This window comes from Fopius arisanus, unplaced genomic scaffold (genome assembly GCF_000806365.1).
Source record: "Fopius arisanus strain USDA-PBARC FA_bdor unplaced genomic scaffold, ASM80636v1 scaffold00001, whole genome shotgun sequence".
NCBI classification, from domain to species: Eukaryota; Metazoa; Arthropoda; class Insecta; order Hymenoptera; family Braconidae; genus Fopius; species Fopius arisanus.
Genome location: NW_011887740.1, coordinates 4,587,773 through 4,604,929, shown reverse-complemented (window position 1 = coordinate 4,604,929; position 17,157 = coordinate 4,587,773). Strand labels below are relative to the sequence as shown.

At 36.4% G+C, this 17,157-nt stretch overlaps 2 protein-coding genes across 2 annotated transcripts in view; both read left to right on the top strand.

Moving 5' to 3' along the window:
* The first annotated feature begins 392 nt into the window (after positions 1-392).
* Positions 393-8,073, top strand: LOC105264057 (uncharacterized). Its single transcript, XM_011300635.1, has 5 exons — positions 393-693; positions 2,098-2,216; positions 3,124-3,240; positions 3,853-4,355; positions 4,508-8,073. Exons 2-5 carry the CDS (start codon positions 2,106-2,108, stop codon positions 5,025-5,027), a joined length of 1,251 nt encoding a protein of 416 aa, XP_011298937.1. The 5' UTR covers positions 393-693; positions 2,098-2,105; the 3' UTR covers positions 5,028-8,073.
* A 900-nt stretch (positions 8,074-8,973) lies between these two features.
* The window catches only part of LOC105264047 (AT-rich interactive domain-containing protein 5B), a 31,356-nt gene continuing 23,172 nt past the window's right edge, over positions 8,974-17,157 (top strand). Inside the window, exon 1 of the mRNA XM_011300625.1 lies at positions 8,974-9,369. Within this exon, the coding sequence (XP_011298927.1) occupies positions 9,355-9,369 (15 nt within the window). The 5' untranslated portion in view covers positions 8,974-9,354. The remainder of the gene's footprint in view (positions 9,370-17,157) is intronic.

Genomic DNA, 17,157 nt, shown 5'->3' with positions numbered 1-17,157 from the left:
TTCCTTCACATATATGCGTATAATTAAACGATATATAAAAATGATATAGCGTTTCCAACGACTGAGAGATGCGTGAATTTAAAAAATAAAATATCCCCGCTCATAATGAAATGATACATACGGCTTACATAGCGTTTCCCATGCCCGAGAAATAGCTGATTTCGAAAAACTGTATATATACTTTATATATGTGGATAATTTAATGGTATATAGAGCTTATGTGTTGTTTTTGCGTGAGAGATGCCTGAATTTTGATTTGGTTGATGGGAATGTAGGTTCGCACGGAGCGAAATAGTCCAGAACTGCCGGTTGGTGGCGCATTGATAAAACTGCGAGCCCTCGGTGGCCGGAGGGGTGGCCGTAGTGGGCCGCAGCCGTGGCCCGGTGGCGTGGTAGAGTGTTCAGTGCGGGTTCTGGGGGCGGCGCGGGCGGGTCTGCCTCCGTTCGAAACGAGCCCTTGGCGACATCAGTCGCACATACAAGGGAGCCCGGCTAGTCAACAAATATTCATTACCATAATAATTTCAATTCAACCGGGCTCGCCTTGATCCTTAACCAGTATCTCAACACCCTAAAATCCCACCAGTTCGATAAAACTCGACGAGAAATTCACAATTCTCAGAATTCTCCAGGAACAGGGTTAAAACATTCAACGAGAAGCAACCCGTCGTGATCGTCCCCAACTCGTTGCAGGTGAATCGATAAAATTTTTAATTCCTCTTTATTCTACCCAGTGTTTTATCATTATTAATGAAATATTGATGGGATTGACTATTTTGCTGTATCAGTGAAGATGAGAATATTTTAGTGGTGATTATTTTGTCGGAATTGTTGTCGACGGTGCGACAATGAGTGGTGGGATTATTGTTTGTTTTTTGGAATTAATTGTATTTTTATGGTGATGGATATTGCGAGGTTAATTGCATTATGGTTGTACACGTGCAGGCATGAGGGTATTTCATTCACATGTGTCACTTCAATTGTCTGGGAGATGAAAATTCACACGAAAATTGTGAAACGGTATTCACTCGGATTCCGTGAGGTTGCTTGCGAATAAAACAGCCGGTTGAGGGGGTTCAACGTGGGGATAGGGTTACGGCTCACTTTGACCCTCATTCTGTCATAATTTATCCGGAATTAATGATAGGGTTATTCTTCTGGAATACCTGAATTTGAATTGATGTCGTGGGGCTCGCCCCAATGTCGGTAGAATCCTGTTATAATTATAATCATAGTCAATAGGTTGAAGACATAATTTCTGGTTTTCAAGAGTTGGCAAACGTCTGGGATTCGAGTCATTAAATATTCAGAAGGAGTCACATTATCGTTTATTCCAATAACAATTAGAAATAATATCCTAAGAATGGGAAGGAAGTATTTTGCAAGTTGGAGACATGATGAGTCCCATTGACAGCCCCTTGACGTTCTCTTTGACACTGAACATACACAAATTAGAAACCCTAGTCTTACTCCAATTAACGTCGTATGACCCACATTGAATGCTATCGATAGTCACGTGCTTATCCCCCAGAAATTAAACTTGAAAATTGTAATTGCACCAGTGAAAAGATTGGTGCAGAGAAAATTCTGTACTCTGTTTATCCCTTCCCCAGAAATTCCCATTGAAATTTGTCACTCATTGAAATAGAATTGAAGGAAGAAATCGAATTTTTGTATCCATTAATTCACACTGTACATTTTTCCGAGATGGAAACAAAATTTTGTGGGGAATTAATGACGGGCTATTGTGGAAGGAAATAGGGGAGGATCGTTGGTTTTTTTCCCCGTGGTTGAATTTCCCATGTGAAAAATTGAAGATCATTTCCCCAGATCCGATCAATGTGTTCGTCTGATCAAAACTATGGTTGCACTACTCACGAATCTGATTTGATTATAATGTTTATCCGGGATTACGGGTAAGTGTTAAGCCCAGGGTATCAGTATTAATTGAATATTTATGAAATAATTTGAAATTTTAAATCGTAAGATGATGATAGGAACGAGGGGATTCGCTATTTCGTGCAAACGTGATCTCACAGTTCTGTTACTTTTAATAAAAATTACCAGCAATGCAACTGACATTTGTGGATTAATTAGTTTTCAGTATGGAGTGCCCCGGACCCGTAGAAAGGGGCAGGAACTTTCGTCTACTTATGAATGAGGAGCTTCCACTACTTTTAGAATTTCTCGCCGGATACTTACCCGAGTCACTCAAGGTAAGTTAATGTACTTGACAAAGTACTCCGGGTACTTGTGATAAAACGACTTGACGTGTTTCGTTTATCTCTGAGCATCTAGTCCGCGATTACAATTTTTCCTGTATTTTTTAATCTGTAATTATGAAAACTGTTTTAAAAATTTGCCAATGACTCGCAATTCGTTAATTATCAGAATAATTTAATGAGAGAATCAAATGAAGAGCTTCCATTCAAAATAATCTACGATGTTCCACGTATAATAAGATCTCAAGGTTCGAGAGGTAGATTCAACAACGAAGTAGAATGTTTTTCCCTTCGAGCCCATGCAATCACCATCGACATAAGATGTATGGTTATGCGTTATTTTTCTTGTGCCGCGTAAGGTCAAGGCCAGACATGAACCACTGCATTGCCGTGACCCTTAGAGAATTTCCATTTCCCACTTGCTCCCTGGAATTTCTGAATTATGACATCCGAACAATCGCGTTGACCACTAATTGGAATATTTAATACCAAATTTTTCAAGTAATTTTCACTGAATTACCAGTTATATTGATTTTAAATGATGAAAGAATTGGAGAAGGGGGAGAGCGACTGGTCGATGAAAATTGGCGGGAAAGCATAGACCCGTTGAACTTGGTACGATTTTGTTCGCCGGTGTAGAGAGATATGAGACATGCAAAGTTCATCGATTTAGGGAGAGGATATGGGGACGAATGCTTTGGTTTTTAGATGAAAAAGTGGTTGTGTGTACGATTGTAGGGAAGTATGTGCCAGTGGCCTTGACCGTTTGATACCTTTTGGTTGGTATGTGAGTCAGATAACGGATATTTTGAGGGTAGGATGTCAATGATGGTCAGTTTACCAGTGACATTTAAATCATACGCTCAATCGAAGTATCACTTTTTTTTTCTGTACTTTTCAGTTCCATCAGACAGTCCTGACATATATGAGAAACAAAGTATGGCAGTTTCATTTTTATGTTGCTGATGGTTGGCCGGCTGTCCCCATTTGCTTGCATTTCCCAGGGATGACATTGTCTGTGAGTATTTATGTCTGATTCCCTATCAAAATAATAAAACTCAAAATGTCTCAATAAATCACAACAAAAAATATTTCAACAAAACATTTTATCTCGAAACATTACTAGAACGATTTATATCATAATCCTTCCATTTGTAATATTCTTTCGGAATATTGTGGGGAGCTAGAGTCATTGCAACTAGTGGACTGTGTAAGACCTTTTCTTGACATATATTAGAGTACATAGACCCCTGGGGGCAATGACAATAGGTGACGACTCGATATTATGACATGGACAATGTCCGATTATAATGTCTCGACAGTCTCGATCAATTGCTTGGAAAGCTTAGATACGACATCCCCCTCCTGTCGGAAATTTTCGCGAAAACTAAAAGTGACATTAAGAATCCGTGACTTATCGATTATCTCTCCCGCATTTTCCAACAGCTGGAACTCAGGATTATAATTTAAAACGTGAAAAATTAAATACTAGGATTTTATCAATTTTTCCCTGACAAATTTTTCAACAACAAATGCAGAGTTTCAACAAGAAATGCAATATTTGAATATCCTTGAAGAGTTTGAAAGAATAGATTTTTCAGTGTAATAAATTATCCATTGGCATGTTCAGCCACACGGTCTCCTGTACGAGAGCTTCGGTGTATTCTGTCCCAATAAGAGCCTCGATAATCTTCACCTGCTGCGCGATGAGGACATTTTGATCGACTGGGAGAAACCAATGTACATTAATTTCGTCCACCACGAGATTGCTGGGGAGTTGTTCGATCTTTACGACGGAACTGGAACGATTGAACGTGTCCTGGGTGATGTGTGGGCCTGCGAGGATCCAGCGAATACCATACAAATTGAGGACGAGCCCATTGAGGGTGAACCAGAGGTCCAGGTTCTGCCTCTGTGCCCTGAGCACGCCGAGGGCATACACGAGCTTTATCCAGCTAATGATATGGAGTGCCATGAGCTGTTTCTTCGTTTGATACGAATATTACCAGCAGCTGGAGTTTTCGTTGATGGAAAATTGGCTGCTTGGATGATACAATCGTACTATGGGGCCATGTTCTCCATGCAGACTAAGCCGGAGTATAGGAGAAAAGGATATGGCACGAGACTTGCTAGGTAATTGGCTCTCTAGTCGTGAATATCAATTTTTGTCTGTTATTCTCATCCTTCAAGACTCTTCGTAGACCTTTCATTTCCATTCGTCGAAAAATTTCTGAATTTTCAAGAAAATTTAACAAAAAATAGTAAATTGGATATTTTCTGTTTAGGTACCTGACAAAAACAGTAGCAGACAGGGGCTACACTCCCTTCGTCGTGATACGTCCAGAAAATGAGGCCAGCCAGAGTCTTTACAAAAAACTTGGCTTTAGAAAACTTTATCAAACAGTCCGAGCAACGTTTACTCCTTACAATTGTCAAAAAATTTTAGACGAAGATGCCTCACTGCAGAGCACTGATTTGTCCGATATTGTCAGAAAATTTCAAATGGAACAACGAGTTATTGACGTATTGCAGGGCGATGAGGACACAACTGTTATGGCAGATAATGAGGATAATGAGGGGGATGATACTATTCGCGATCCAACGGATTCGCCAAAGGAGGATGACGAGGATGAAATTGAAGAGAACGGTTTCACGAGGAATGCTGAGTGTCTTCAGCCAATCGAGGAACAGCCTGAGGACAGAATAGACTCGGTAGATGATGATCGGTGTGAAAATAATGGTACCATGCAGGATGTGGTCAGCACCGATGCGGGTGATTGCCCTGATGACAATGGGGATGAATAGAGTTTAAAATAAAGAGAACTTTTTTTTAGCTAGAGAAATATTTCAATACTCGAGGTGCGCTCGATTGATCCTTTATGTTTCATTTTTTTTTTCATCGAATGCCGCAAATGCTTTTGCCTCTTTCATTAATTCTGAATTATTTTAAACAATTATGTGGCAAAATTACCATCGAATATCTTCCAAAATGTCCGATCGAGTGCTCCTCGGGTATTGAAATTTGAAAGAAACTAATGTGTGTTTTTGGTGGGACAATTAAATGGGAAAATTGAAAAGAAAAGCAGATGACAGACGCTTTGAAATCATTCCATAATGAATTAATAATAATTTAGCTTCCTAATGGCAGCTTAAACCATTCCAAGTTGCAAAATCTCAATTTCTCTATTTAACGAATACCCTAAAAGCACAAAAATTATTACATCTGAAAGAAAGGCAAAAATATTTTAACGAAAATTTTCAAAAGGCAGATACAATTCAGCGATAAAATGTGGGGATTCGCTCGAGGTCCCAGTCTGTAAATTCACGTGCGGAGATATCCGGCTTCTCTGTACGAATACCTCATATCATATTTTTCAGAAGAAAATAAACGCGATATAGGGACCGCCTAGCAGGCTCAGGACCAAGGGAAACTAGTAGAAAGCTGCGTACTCAGACCATCAATTCCTCTGTTCATTAAAGCAATCGAGATTATTTCCACTGATTTAACAGTTCAAAGACAATCGCATTATAATTTTCCAAACGATTTCACGGAATACTAACTGACAAATTTATCATTCCATTGACCTCTGAAATAAAGAGCCGATTAAATTCCAAATTTATAAATACACAATAAAACCTTAATCATTAAATTTCTTCTCGATTGCACCGAGAAATTGAGTAAACAAACCTAAACTTCATGGAGTTGATGAAAATATTGAAAAAATAAAAATAAAACCGAGCCTTTCCTTGATAGTACACTGACGAGACAAATCGAGTCATTGATCGGTGAAAGCAATCTGTGATTATTATTTCTCTGTATAAAGTATGTAGGAACGTAAACGTGTCGTAAGAGTATGAAAATTAAAGGAAATAAGAATTTAAAAAAAAAAACACTCCTGGGACCTTGAGCGAAACTTATGAAGGTAAAAATAGTGATGAAAATAATGAGAAAAGAAAGCCCTGAATAATCAGAACGACAGGAAACCATTATTGATGCAGTTCTCGATTGATTGACAAAGAAGTTGAGAAACATTTCCGATAAATGTGACAGTGTCCTTGCAGTGATTAACATTTAAGGGCGTTGAAGTATTGTGGAAAGGAGACACAGGTGGATCAAGCTCGAGCCTCAGAGGTAAATAAACAAACAATTAGTCACCTCAGATAGATAGGTTACTTGTATAATTTTTTCTACGTTTAATAGGTGATAATCAAATCAATTGTATACAGATAGAATGATAATAAGAATAATGAAGATGAGTATGAGATGGGGCTTAAGTTGGAGTCACCTGGATTTATTCCTGGAAATGTAAAAATATGTATTATGATTGATTTCCTGAGCTAATGTGAGAGATGAGAAATATAAGAGACGAAGGAATCTTCATACTATTCAAATTATTCGAAGATATAAAAAATAAATCATTTTTATTCACTGAGAGATGATACGTATGGTCCAATAGGAAGACAGGGATTTTTTTCCCGCTCTTCCATTTGGCAGGAGTAAGTATTTTTTTGGCAATACTGACAGTGTATATGACAGAATGATACAAAAAAACTCGTATTATCAATTTGTTTAACTCAATTGGTTTAATTACTGTGTTATTATTTTGTGGATTACTTATTTAGTAAATTTCTGTGACTCGTATGAACTCGGGAATGAGGGCAAGCTGTGATACTTTATCCAATACATTGTATTATGCTCTGAGAGTATCAATATGTATTTTAATTACACGCGACAGGAGGAGAATGGAAATCCACAAGTTTCTCATAGTTTTACAGTTACTTTAAATGCTTTCCAGTATTTTATAATTTTCTATCAATTATTTTGTCAATTGAGACACTCTGAGGGAATTATGATAATTAAGATGTAAATCTCCCAGGGATTATCGCGTCAATTAGATTTTATCCTCTGGATAAAGTGAGACATTTGAAAATAATGGGGAAGTGACAGAAAATATCTAGTTGACGTTCTTATCCGGCTGATGAACCACGCCAATGCCTCAAATTTATATTCCTATTATAGTAAATGCAGTATAAAGGTGCCATCAGAAAGAGAAAAGGGAGTTTTTTTTTTTTTCACAATGACCACACTTTCTCCGTTTGCTCAATTATATTTCATTGCTTAAAGCTCTTATTTGAGTCTAATTGTTTCTCAGAGTCTCAATGATGACTACGACGTGATAAATTGCGGGAAAGTAGGAGTAAATGAGAGTTTTGGTTGAATTATTGCACAATAGAGGAAAATAAAAATTAATAAATTTGTTTAAAAGCTAACAACAACGAATTCAGCTTCCAGAAAAATAAATCATTCGCCAAATTATCGTAGTGAACGGCTTGCTAGCGTTATGTTTAAGGAGATAAATTTATCTCGCACTCTAGGGGCCTAACACTGACCAGATATGCGATAAAGTTATTGAATTATTTGAATTCTCTTCTGATTCAAGATTATTGTGAATCGGTTTATATCGAGCAAAATGATCTCTCGCTGACCAATCATTTGGCATGGAACGAATTACACTTTCCAATCGAACAAACCCGTGCGAATAAACTAATGCCCTTTTCATTGCTCTCTCTTTCTCTCTCTCTCTCTTTCTCCCTCTTGCACATTTCGCTTGTCAATGACAGCAGTGTTTATCCGCCTGTCAATACTATCAATAACAACAAAAAAAAAACACTACAATTTACTAAAATGGGAAATGACAACAAAGTATTACAATGGATGAATAAAGATTACATGTACAGGTGAAATGTCTTATGTGTAATAAACGGTGAAATGAGTATTTGTAAAGTTGAGGAAGAGTGTGAGGTGAGATAATATTAGAGTGATCTCTTTCGGACAATGAAATTTCACGTTTTGGAATAGTAAAAAAAAATATAACAATTTTTATGATTCTGATATTCTTATTGCCTTTCCCGGAGTAATTTTCCAGTAATTGCTCGTCTTGGAGATTTTAAAGGAAATGATTTTTCATTTTCCACAAGCTGTCGGGTTATCGTCACGGGGTAAGCCAGTTGGAAAATACAGGCATATGAACCGACTGTTGACAAGTCTTGTATTTATCTTGACATTAATTTTATCATCGAGTTCGTTACTTCTCCGTGAGCGTTGGATATATCCTCTCGCCGACCTGAGCCCAAAAAACTGCATTTCCATCTTCCAGAAGAACGACGCCAATTTTCCAGTAATTACGGGTGTCAAGGGTGGTGGGAAAGGGAGAGGGAGGGAGTGGACAAGTAATTAGGCGAGCAATGGTAATTGGTCGACGAATAAAAAAACTTTTTAAAAAATCGTATTTGGCAATAAAATCCCGAATACCATCGAAATTCAATGGATTCATAATGAAACATAAAAGTAATGGCTCTTATAAAATTACAGACATTACAGTAATTTTTCCAGTGACGTTAAACATTTCTGCCATTTATGCATACGCAATATTCATCGCAATGGCAATTGTGAGAATGACCTCAGGGAAAATGAAATTTTTAATAGAAAGGATTTTATTGGTGGGAATGTAGAGAAAAAAAAATGGCTAATGGGAAAAAAAAAATGTGAGGACTCGGATGGCAGTAGATGTTGGCTGTGTAAAAGTGTCTAGACGACTGGTTGACGGCATGCGCATTGGTCACAACACCGACCATACTGTTATTCGGTAATTTCCGTTCATTTCCGTCGCCTTCCGTGAAAACGAAATGCCGAAATAGTGGGGGATACACCGAGCCAGTGTATCCGTGACGTCACATAATTAGAGTAAATACAAAGTAGTCTCGATGGGACAGTGGCGTGCGCCGCACCGTGGAGCCGTTGATTTTGTGTGCATGTGTCAAAAGAAAAAAAAAAATCTATTGAACAGTGTTAATTAGATCGGATTAAATAATTAAATGGGATTATCGAAGCTCGGAGTAACAGTGTGCTTTAACTGTGCGATGCATTGCAAGTGGCTTACGTGGTATTTTCGATGGGCATGTTAATTTGTTGATTAAAAAACAAAAAAATAATAATTAAATCAATTGAAATTTAAAAAAAAAATACCCACCGTAGGAGTGAAAATAGTGCAATTCGACAGATTGGGATAGATTTTACTAAGTAATTCTAGATGAACGTGAAGATAGTGTGTGATATTAGGGAGCATAGAAAATGGATAAAATAGAGGTGAGTAATTGTTGACAATTTTTTAATTAATTTGGTGATTGATGATGGGGGTGGGGGGAATTTGTGGGCCAATTAAATTGCCGTGGGGCACATGCTTTGATTGAAAAATGAGGAAAAAAGGGGGTAATTGCGTTTGGTTAGACATCTGGCAATATCTTGGGTCGGGGTGGGGGTATACGATTAGACGGTCTTGTCACTCTGTCTCTCTTGCACTCGCACTATTTTTCGTATGCCCTTCTATTCTGGCCTCGCTCTCCCGCAGTGCCATCTTCGTTTCCACGATATTATTCTTTAAAATTCTTTTTCTCCTTTTTCTTACCCAATCTCTCTCTCGCTTCAGCTCCAATCCTCGACCATTTTCCGTCTCATTTTCATCCATTTTCCCCCATTATTGAGATATTTATAGATGTGCCTCAATCTGATTTAATGCCACATTGGCTTTTGTATTATTTTTTTAATGATAAACTTATGAAAATTACATGCACATGCATCACATGCATTCATGAATTTCATTAAGTTAGGGTGTTATTTTTATTTTTTTTTTTGAATTCGTCAATATTTCACTCCCTGAAATCGCAAATGTACGTGCCGAGTGATGAATTAATTTGTTTGGTTAAATTAATCAACATTTTGTTGATTTTTGCATCGTTAAAATTCTTCATTCCGCTTGAGATTAATTGAGTGGATGATTGGATGAAGTGAGAGATTAAAAATTAAACAAAGTATTTTCACGGATTTCAATACAGAACGGTCTATTACGTGGAATCCGAGACAATGGCTCTCGAAATTCGCGCAACTCTCGTGTCTCTGTTCAGAATATCGCCTGTTATTTCGGTTGATTTTTTTCTCTCTCTCTCTCCACCTTTATTTTCGATGTAACGATTAAAAAGATCCCCTTTTTCCCGTCCTCCATGTTCTTTTTATTTCTCTCCTCTCCAAGTCTTATCTCGATTCGCTGGGTATAATGTATGCGAGTGGATATAATGAGTCGTCAGTCCGAATTGTAATTCCAACTACAGTTGTGGAAAAAAAAAAAATCACTGGTGAATCGATTTCAGGAATGCATTTAGTTTTCCTCTCACCTGGGCAAATACCTGTATTTTCGATGCATTTATTGTACCTCAAGATTTTCAGTTTTTGTTTCTTTTTTTTTTTTTTGGCTTCCTTGTTTTTACGCCAATTTAATTCAACTGGTAATCACTGTGGAAAACTATTTCAACTGCATTCGTAATGCAACTCGTTGGTACAATATCTGTGTGTGTGTGGGTATGTGTCTCGGAGGATTTGTGTTTGTGAGAGCGCGAACGAGTTTCAACTTGATTCCAACACCAACAGAGGGACAGAGACACGTGCATCATTATACACAATCTCACATTATTCCGCACTCATGTTTTTTTATTTTTTCAATCATCCAAATTATTTATCCTCTGCATCTGCCCGGTTGAACACTATACGCGCATTAAAACGAATACGAAATATTTATTTAAAAAATCATGCACACTAGTCCGTAATAAATAGCACTTGGAGTTGAAATAATAATAAATTAATTTTTATCAATAAATAAATTATTTTTCACCGATGGGATAATCGGTGTTGTAGGCTGTTGATATATCCCGAAATATACGAATTTCGATACAGTCAATCGACAAATTTATGCTAAAAATTCTAATCGGCAAAATTAGTCAGGTCAGTACAGTCACTCTGGAAAGTATCGTTGACCGCGATTCACTCGGATAGGAAAGTTATGAAATCCAATCACTACAAATTAAAGAATTAATGATTGTTTTTATAATGACTTTTATTTTAATAGTTTTAGGTTTTTTCCAGAGTGGAGATGATTAATGCACGGTTTAATTCATTAGGGCTTTTTCACTCATATCCGGAAAATCATAAATTCAGCACATCTATGTATTTTATCGTATACGAGGTCATGATAATAATAAATCAACAATTTTATCTCAATTGATAATAAAGTGCTCTTGTGTATGCTCGTGTGTTTCACCAATTTCAATCGTGATCGCTATTATTATTCATTTAAAATTGGGGATTCGTATGGTCGAGGGATGAAATTGGATTGTGAGGCTTTGTAATTACCGATTCTAGAATTCATCATGGGGTTTCTACAAATTTCTCACATGTTTTCCATTCGGTTTCTCATTTTCTCCCCTTCTTTCTGTGGCTCCCTCAGGTTCTCCAATTCTCTCTCTTTTTTTCTCTCTCTCTTTCTCTCTCTCGGTCGCTCTTTTTCCCTCGAAAAATCCCTGGAGTTATACCATAAAAGCCGTTATTATCTTCAGAGCCATAGTGGCCCCATAAATATTTCAGAGAAGAGAAGGTGAGAGAGAGAAAAATTTCCAAAATTTTCTTTTCCAATACAATTACACGAGGTTTTTCATTCTGACGGAATTTATTTTCAATGAAGTAGCGTTTATTTTATCGGATAAGCATTTTTGCGTTGTACTTGCATGTACGGACGATTACAATTGCGTAATGTCGGGTAGAAGGTATCTCACATGGGAATGAGACGAGTTTTATGATTAAATACATATTGCATTTGAATTGTAGAATTCAATTAAAGTTGAGGACGAAAATATCTGGCACTGGTTTATTGATTTCCGGTTTAGAATTATTTTTTCATTTTTTTCAATTTGGGGTTGGGAAAATTAATCGAGTGCTCGAGAGAAAGAGAGCGACGTGAGCAGCGAATAAAAAGTTTAGTGATTAATTCTAATCTTTGACACGTCATTAATCGAATATGTCGGTTGTGGAGGAAAAATATTGAGAGGAAAAATAATGCGCGAGGGAATAAAATAATAATTGAGAATGCAGGAGGCAATTACGAGTTTGTAATGCGATTGTCAAGCTGATATGGGGCATTTAAATGACTAAAGAATGGCAAAAGAATGGCAAAATCCGATTTTGTTAATTCATCAACGAATGAGAAACACTGGGAGCATGAAATACTCCGAAATATTTGTCGTAAATTTGTGTTAGTTTCGTTTTTCTCAACCTCCAGTCGGAGAAATTACCAAGGACATGCCAAGGCGAGTTTCACGTATCCATAACGAAAAAAAAATTAATTGTTAAATAAATAACCGATAAGCCTGAGTTACCCAACACAATCCCACATTCACTGAGAATAACAACCCAGTGATAAACTAACAGAAATTTAATTCCCAATTTTTCATCAATTAATTATCAATTTATCTCTCAGATAATCAATTTAAAGTACTTTTTACTTCTCATACTTTCCATCGAGAGCTAAAAATAGGTTTTGAGTTCAATAAATATTTTTAAACGAATCAAGTGTGAAATTCGAAATTCTTACTTTCATTCTAGAATTCATCATTCTTTACATATTTTCTCGACGATTCATATATCAATGAGAAATATTCTCTTTATCTTTGGTTTATGTACGTATTATTTATCCTTTACTCGGGGAATCATATTTAATGCTACTAATGGATTTTTATGTTTCCTCTTTCTGGGAGAATACAAGATGACTACAATCGTTCAAAGCAATTTCTAAGCTGTCGTGGAGAAGGGGGAGAGGGGGGTAGAGTGGGTTGAGTTGGAGGGGCAGGGGGGGTGGTAGCTGAAGCAAAACGGTGGGGGAAAGATTGTATGTAGTGGTGGGAGGCGCATGAGGGGAGGGAGGGGTTTTGGAGTGGGGGAGAAGGAGAAGAACATTGATAGCAGTGGAAACGCCGATAGCAAGACTCGATGTAATTACCACTGGGAATTGGACAAATGGAAAATGCATTCAATTATTTTATATTATTTCAATTATTCAAAATTAAATAATATAAATATATTTATGATATATAGTATATACTATGGTATATATTGTATGGGTATTTTTGAAGAATTAATGTTAATATAAAAGAATATTATAAAGCGGTTAAAAAGATTTTTGAATTTTTGGTGCTCTCATGGAAAAATAATTACCATTTGTCAAATTTCTTGGAAAATTTCGCGTCATTATGGAATAGTTATTTGCATTTTCAACAGGAAAAATCGGTTCATATTCTACTTGGTAGTAAAAAAAAATATTGAAATACGGATTGAGATTTCGTCGAATAGTTGAGATTATATCTCCCTCTTGTTCGTCCTGGTTGCCTGACGTGGAATTTCCATGGTTCATTATTCTTGCATTGGGAGAGGGAAAAGATCGAAAAATTGAATGGGTTCAATAGAAAAACATTGTTCGATCTTTCTTGAGTAAGAAGAATGGTGTTATAATCACTCTTAGAGGCGAAAATCGGTTAATATCGCAGCTATTTCACGGGAGTACTGATAAGTCGATTTTTTAATCGTTAGCCACTGGAGATACTCTTCTCTTCGCTATTTCAGTATTTTTTATTCAACTTTTTTTTGACGGTTCTTCATCGATTATCCATACACGAAGTGGGAAAGACGGCATGCAATTCTTTTGAAAAATATATCATCTCTGACATGCATTTGAATAACTTGAGAGAATAGAGAGCAACAATTTAAAAAAAACTAAATTCTTTCATCGCCCTGTTTTTATTGTAGATTCAGAAGTTGCTGAGAATCGACGAAATGTATCTCACGGTTCGTGACTCACGAATACCAAATTTCTAGAAATAAATTTCGTATCAGAGCCAAACGAAACAGCCGAGAGTTTCTTTGTCTTGGATTAAATATTTATATCATTTTCAATTATACTTTTTATCCCCAACAATTGCGTAATTAATTCATTAAAATAACCATTTCACTATACTTCATCAAGTCGTTGCAATTGAAATGAATCACATTGATTTTTTCCTATTTTTAGCTTTCCATTACTGATTTAATATTAAATGTAAATCTCTAAATTCTCCGAGTAATTATCGTTTTTACCTATCATTACAGATATGGTTATAAATTAATTACCACAAATTCATTGATTATGGGTATGCCCGGAGATTAAATCGGTTGAAGCTTTTATTTGTCTCCAATATTTTACAATTTTGTACATTTAATTATTGAATTTTATTCGAGTGCAGAAATATTCAAGTGAGAAAACTCGTTGGAATTCGTAATTGTCTGTATTGCATGCATAAAGGTCCATTAATAATTATCTCCCAATTTTCCATTAATTAATTACTAAAAAAAAATTAATGAATTAATTGAATGTAATAGCCAATTAATTCTCATTATCATCGTCTATTTCCCTCCGGGAGTCTTGTTGATTCTTGAGATATCATCTTAGATCAAATACGAAGATAGCAAGAGTTATTGAATGTGAAATCAGCTTCGGGCTTGTGGATAGTACATTTTTAGATATTTATTCATTAACTTTCATCGCATTCGTTTCAACAACTAAACAGAAAAATCCACCAATTAATCTAGCAATTTGCTGGCGTGGCTAGCGTGTATTAGATAGATTACATTAACGTCTTGCAGGTTTTCTTTACATGCTATAGATATAAAGAAAATTGTCAATTTTTTCCACTCAAGAAATGCACCTGCAATTTTCCTCGCTGACGAGTTTCTTCAATTATTGGAAATTATTGGAAAATTTATAGTCCTGTTTAATCAAGCTGTTTCAAAATTTTCTGATTAAATTATTTAGTACTTGTCTACTAGGGTTAATTGCTGAGGAAAATTTTAATGACGTGCTATAATTTTTCCCGATAATTTTCCTGTGTTTGAAGTACGGAAAATCCGAGAAAACTCCGGAAAACCCACGAGTTCAATTCCACAATCCCGTAAATATGTAAAGGATTTTCGGAATATTAATGTGCACGTTAATTGAAATAAAAGCTCGGTTTTCCGGAAAATGGAGGGAACATTTTCCCATAATGTATTTACGCTGATGATTTTTTAATGCTGGGGTAAATATTACCAGAGAAATTCCGTAATTTTCAACTGAATATTCCACAAATTGACAATAAAATTAAAATAAATGGATTATAGATGGAAAATTAAATATCAGGCTAAATGAAAAACTGATTTCCTTTATATCGCATTAATGATCATTTCCATTAAACCGCAAAGATAGATATTACCCGACTACATCGCACTCTTATCAAGAATAAAAAAAACGCCGCATTCCTGAAAAATAAAAAATAAAAATTTTAGCAAAACACTAGATTCGTCATTTCTCCTTGATTTTTCCGGAAAATGGTAAAATATTTCGAATAATTCAGTTAGGCGGATGATTTTTTGTACTTCCTGGGGTAAATATTACAATGGACATGGTCGTTGTGAAGTAGCCTTGAGGTGGTTAGTTGGAGCTCTGTGATAATAGCCCAAGGGACAAGTAGTGTGGGGGAGGAAGAGGGGTGAAAGCCAACGGCAACCTCAGAGGATGAGGGGGGAAATGGTGTGGAATGGTGGTGGAAGGCCGAGTGAGGTTGTTCTCCAGATTCTCAGGGGGGTGGTAGAGGGAGGAGGAGGATGATGATGAGGAGGTGGGGTGGGCAGGGGTGTAGAGGAGCAAGAGGGGGTTTACACACCGGGTATGATTTCAGTGGTATAGCACTAGTGCGACAGAGATGACGAGTTATTTCGTCGGTAAGCACAACACCAACATTGGGGGATAAAGATGGCCATTAGTTAGAGAAAGAGGGCAAATGTATCGATGGTAAAGGGAAAGAGAAAAATGTTTGGATCGTCTCAACGTGAGATCAAAAGAGATGGGTGAAAATAAAGTGAAACAGAAAGTGTATATATGCGCGATTACGAACGACAGAGTTGAAGCGGTAGAAGGGCCATTGCCCCATATATAATTCCGTCCACTTGGAGTTTATTCTTTTTTTTTTCCCCTCTCTCTCTCTCTCCTTCTTATTTCCAATGTTCAACCTCGGAATTTTTGCCTATGAATTTTAATGACATTAGAGCTGTACAAATTTCTATTTGGAAATCGCAGAATTATGCCTGGCTTTTATTCCAATGGAGATTATTTGAATATCATCGAATTTACCTCGATGCTAATTTTTTTAATTGAATGGATTCAATGCTCGAGCGATTTTGATGAGTCGTAATGTTCGGGGAATAAACATAAATCGATAAATCGTCATTATGTAAACGCGGTTGGTATTTATGGTGAAAATTTGGGATGAAGATGGATTTTTACGCTTTCATTGTTTATCTCGTCGATGGGCGTGGTGTTATTAATATTTTGCGCTTTATCTTTGGGATAGCTTGTTATTTTTTTTTTAATCATTTAGTTGGTATTCTGGGGTTTTTTTTAATGGATACGCCATTGTGCTTGCGCACGTTCCATCGAATGATTCATCAGAAAATGAGTATACACTTGATACGGTTAGTTCTTGACTGAAAGAAAAAAAAAATAGCGAATAAGTCGAACAAAAAGGTAATAATTATAGTTATCGTTATCGTTTATTTCTCGGTGAAGATAATTGTCAATGATTTCAGGGGGTAAAATACTGGGAGTGATTTAATTGATAGAATTTTAATCGATGGATGAGTCGTTCGGGTGAAATGAGAGAAAAAATAATAAATCAGGTAAATAGAAATTATTGAAGCATTTAGGCTATCAATGGCGGAGGGTGCAGAGAGTGCAGCTGCCGCCAAACCAGATTAACTCTATAAATACACCTCCGCTCACCAACACATAGAAATAACCGAAAACATGTCTGTACCCAACGACGTAACGATCGGAGTTACTGAAGATAAGAAAATAAATAAAAGCCATATTTTTTACACAGACTGTACCTCTAAAACATTGGGAATAGTTATGCCAGTGGCTCTCATTCGTTTCCCAGTTAATTATTAATCTGCCAATTAAAATTTTTCATTTTCAATTTGCATTATTAC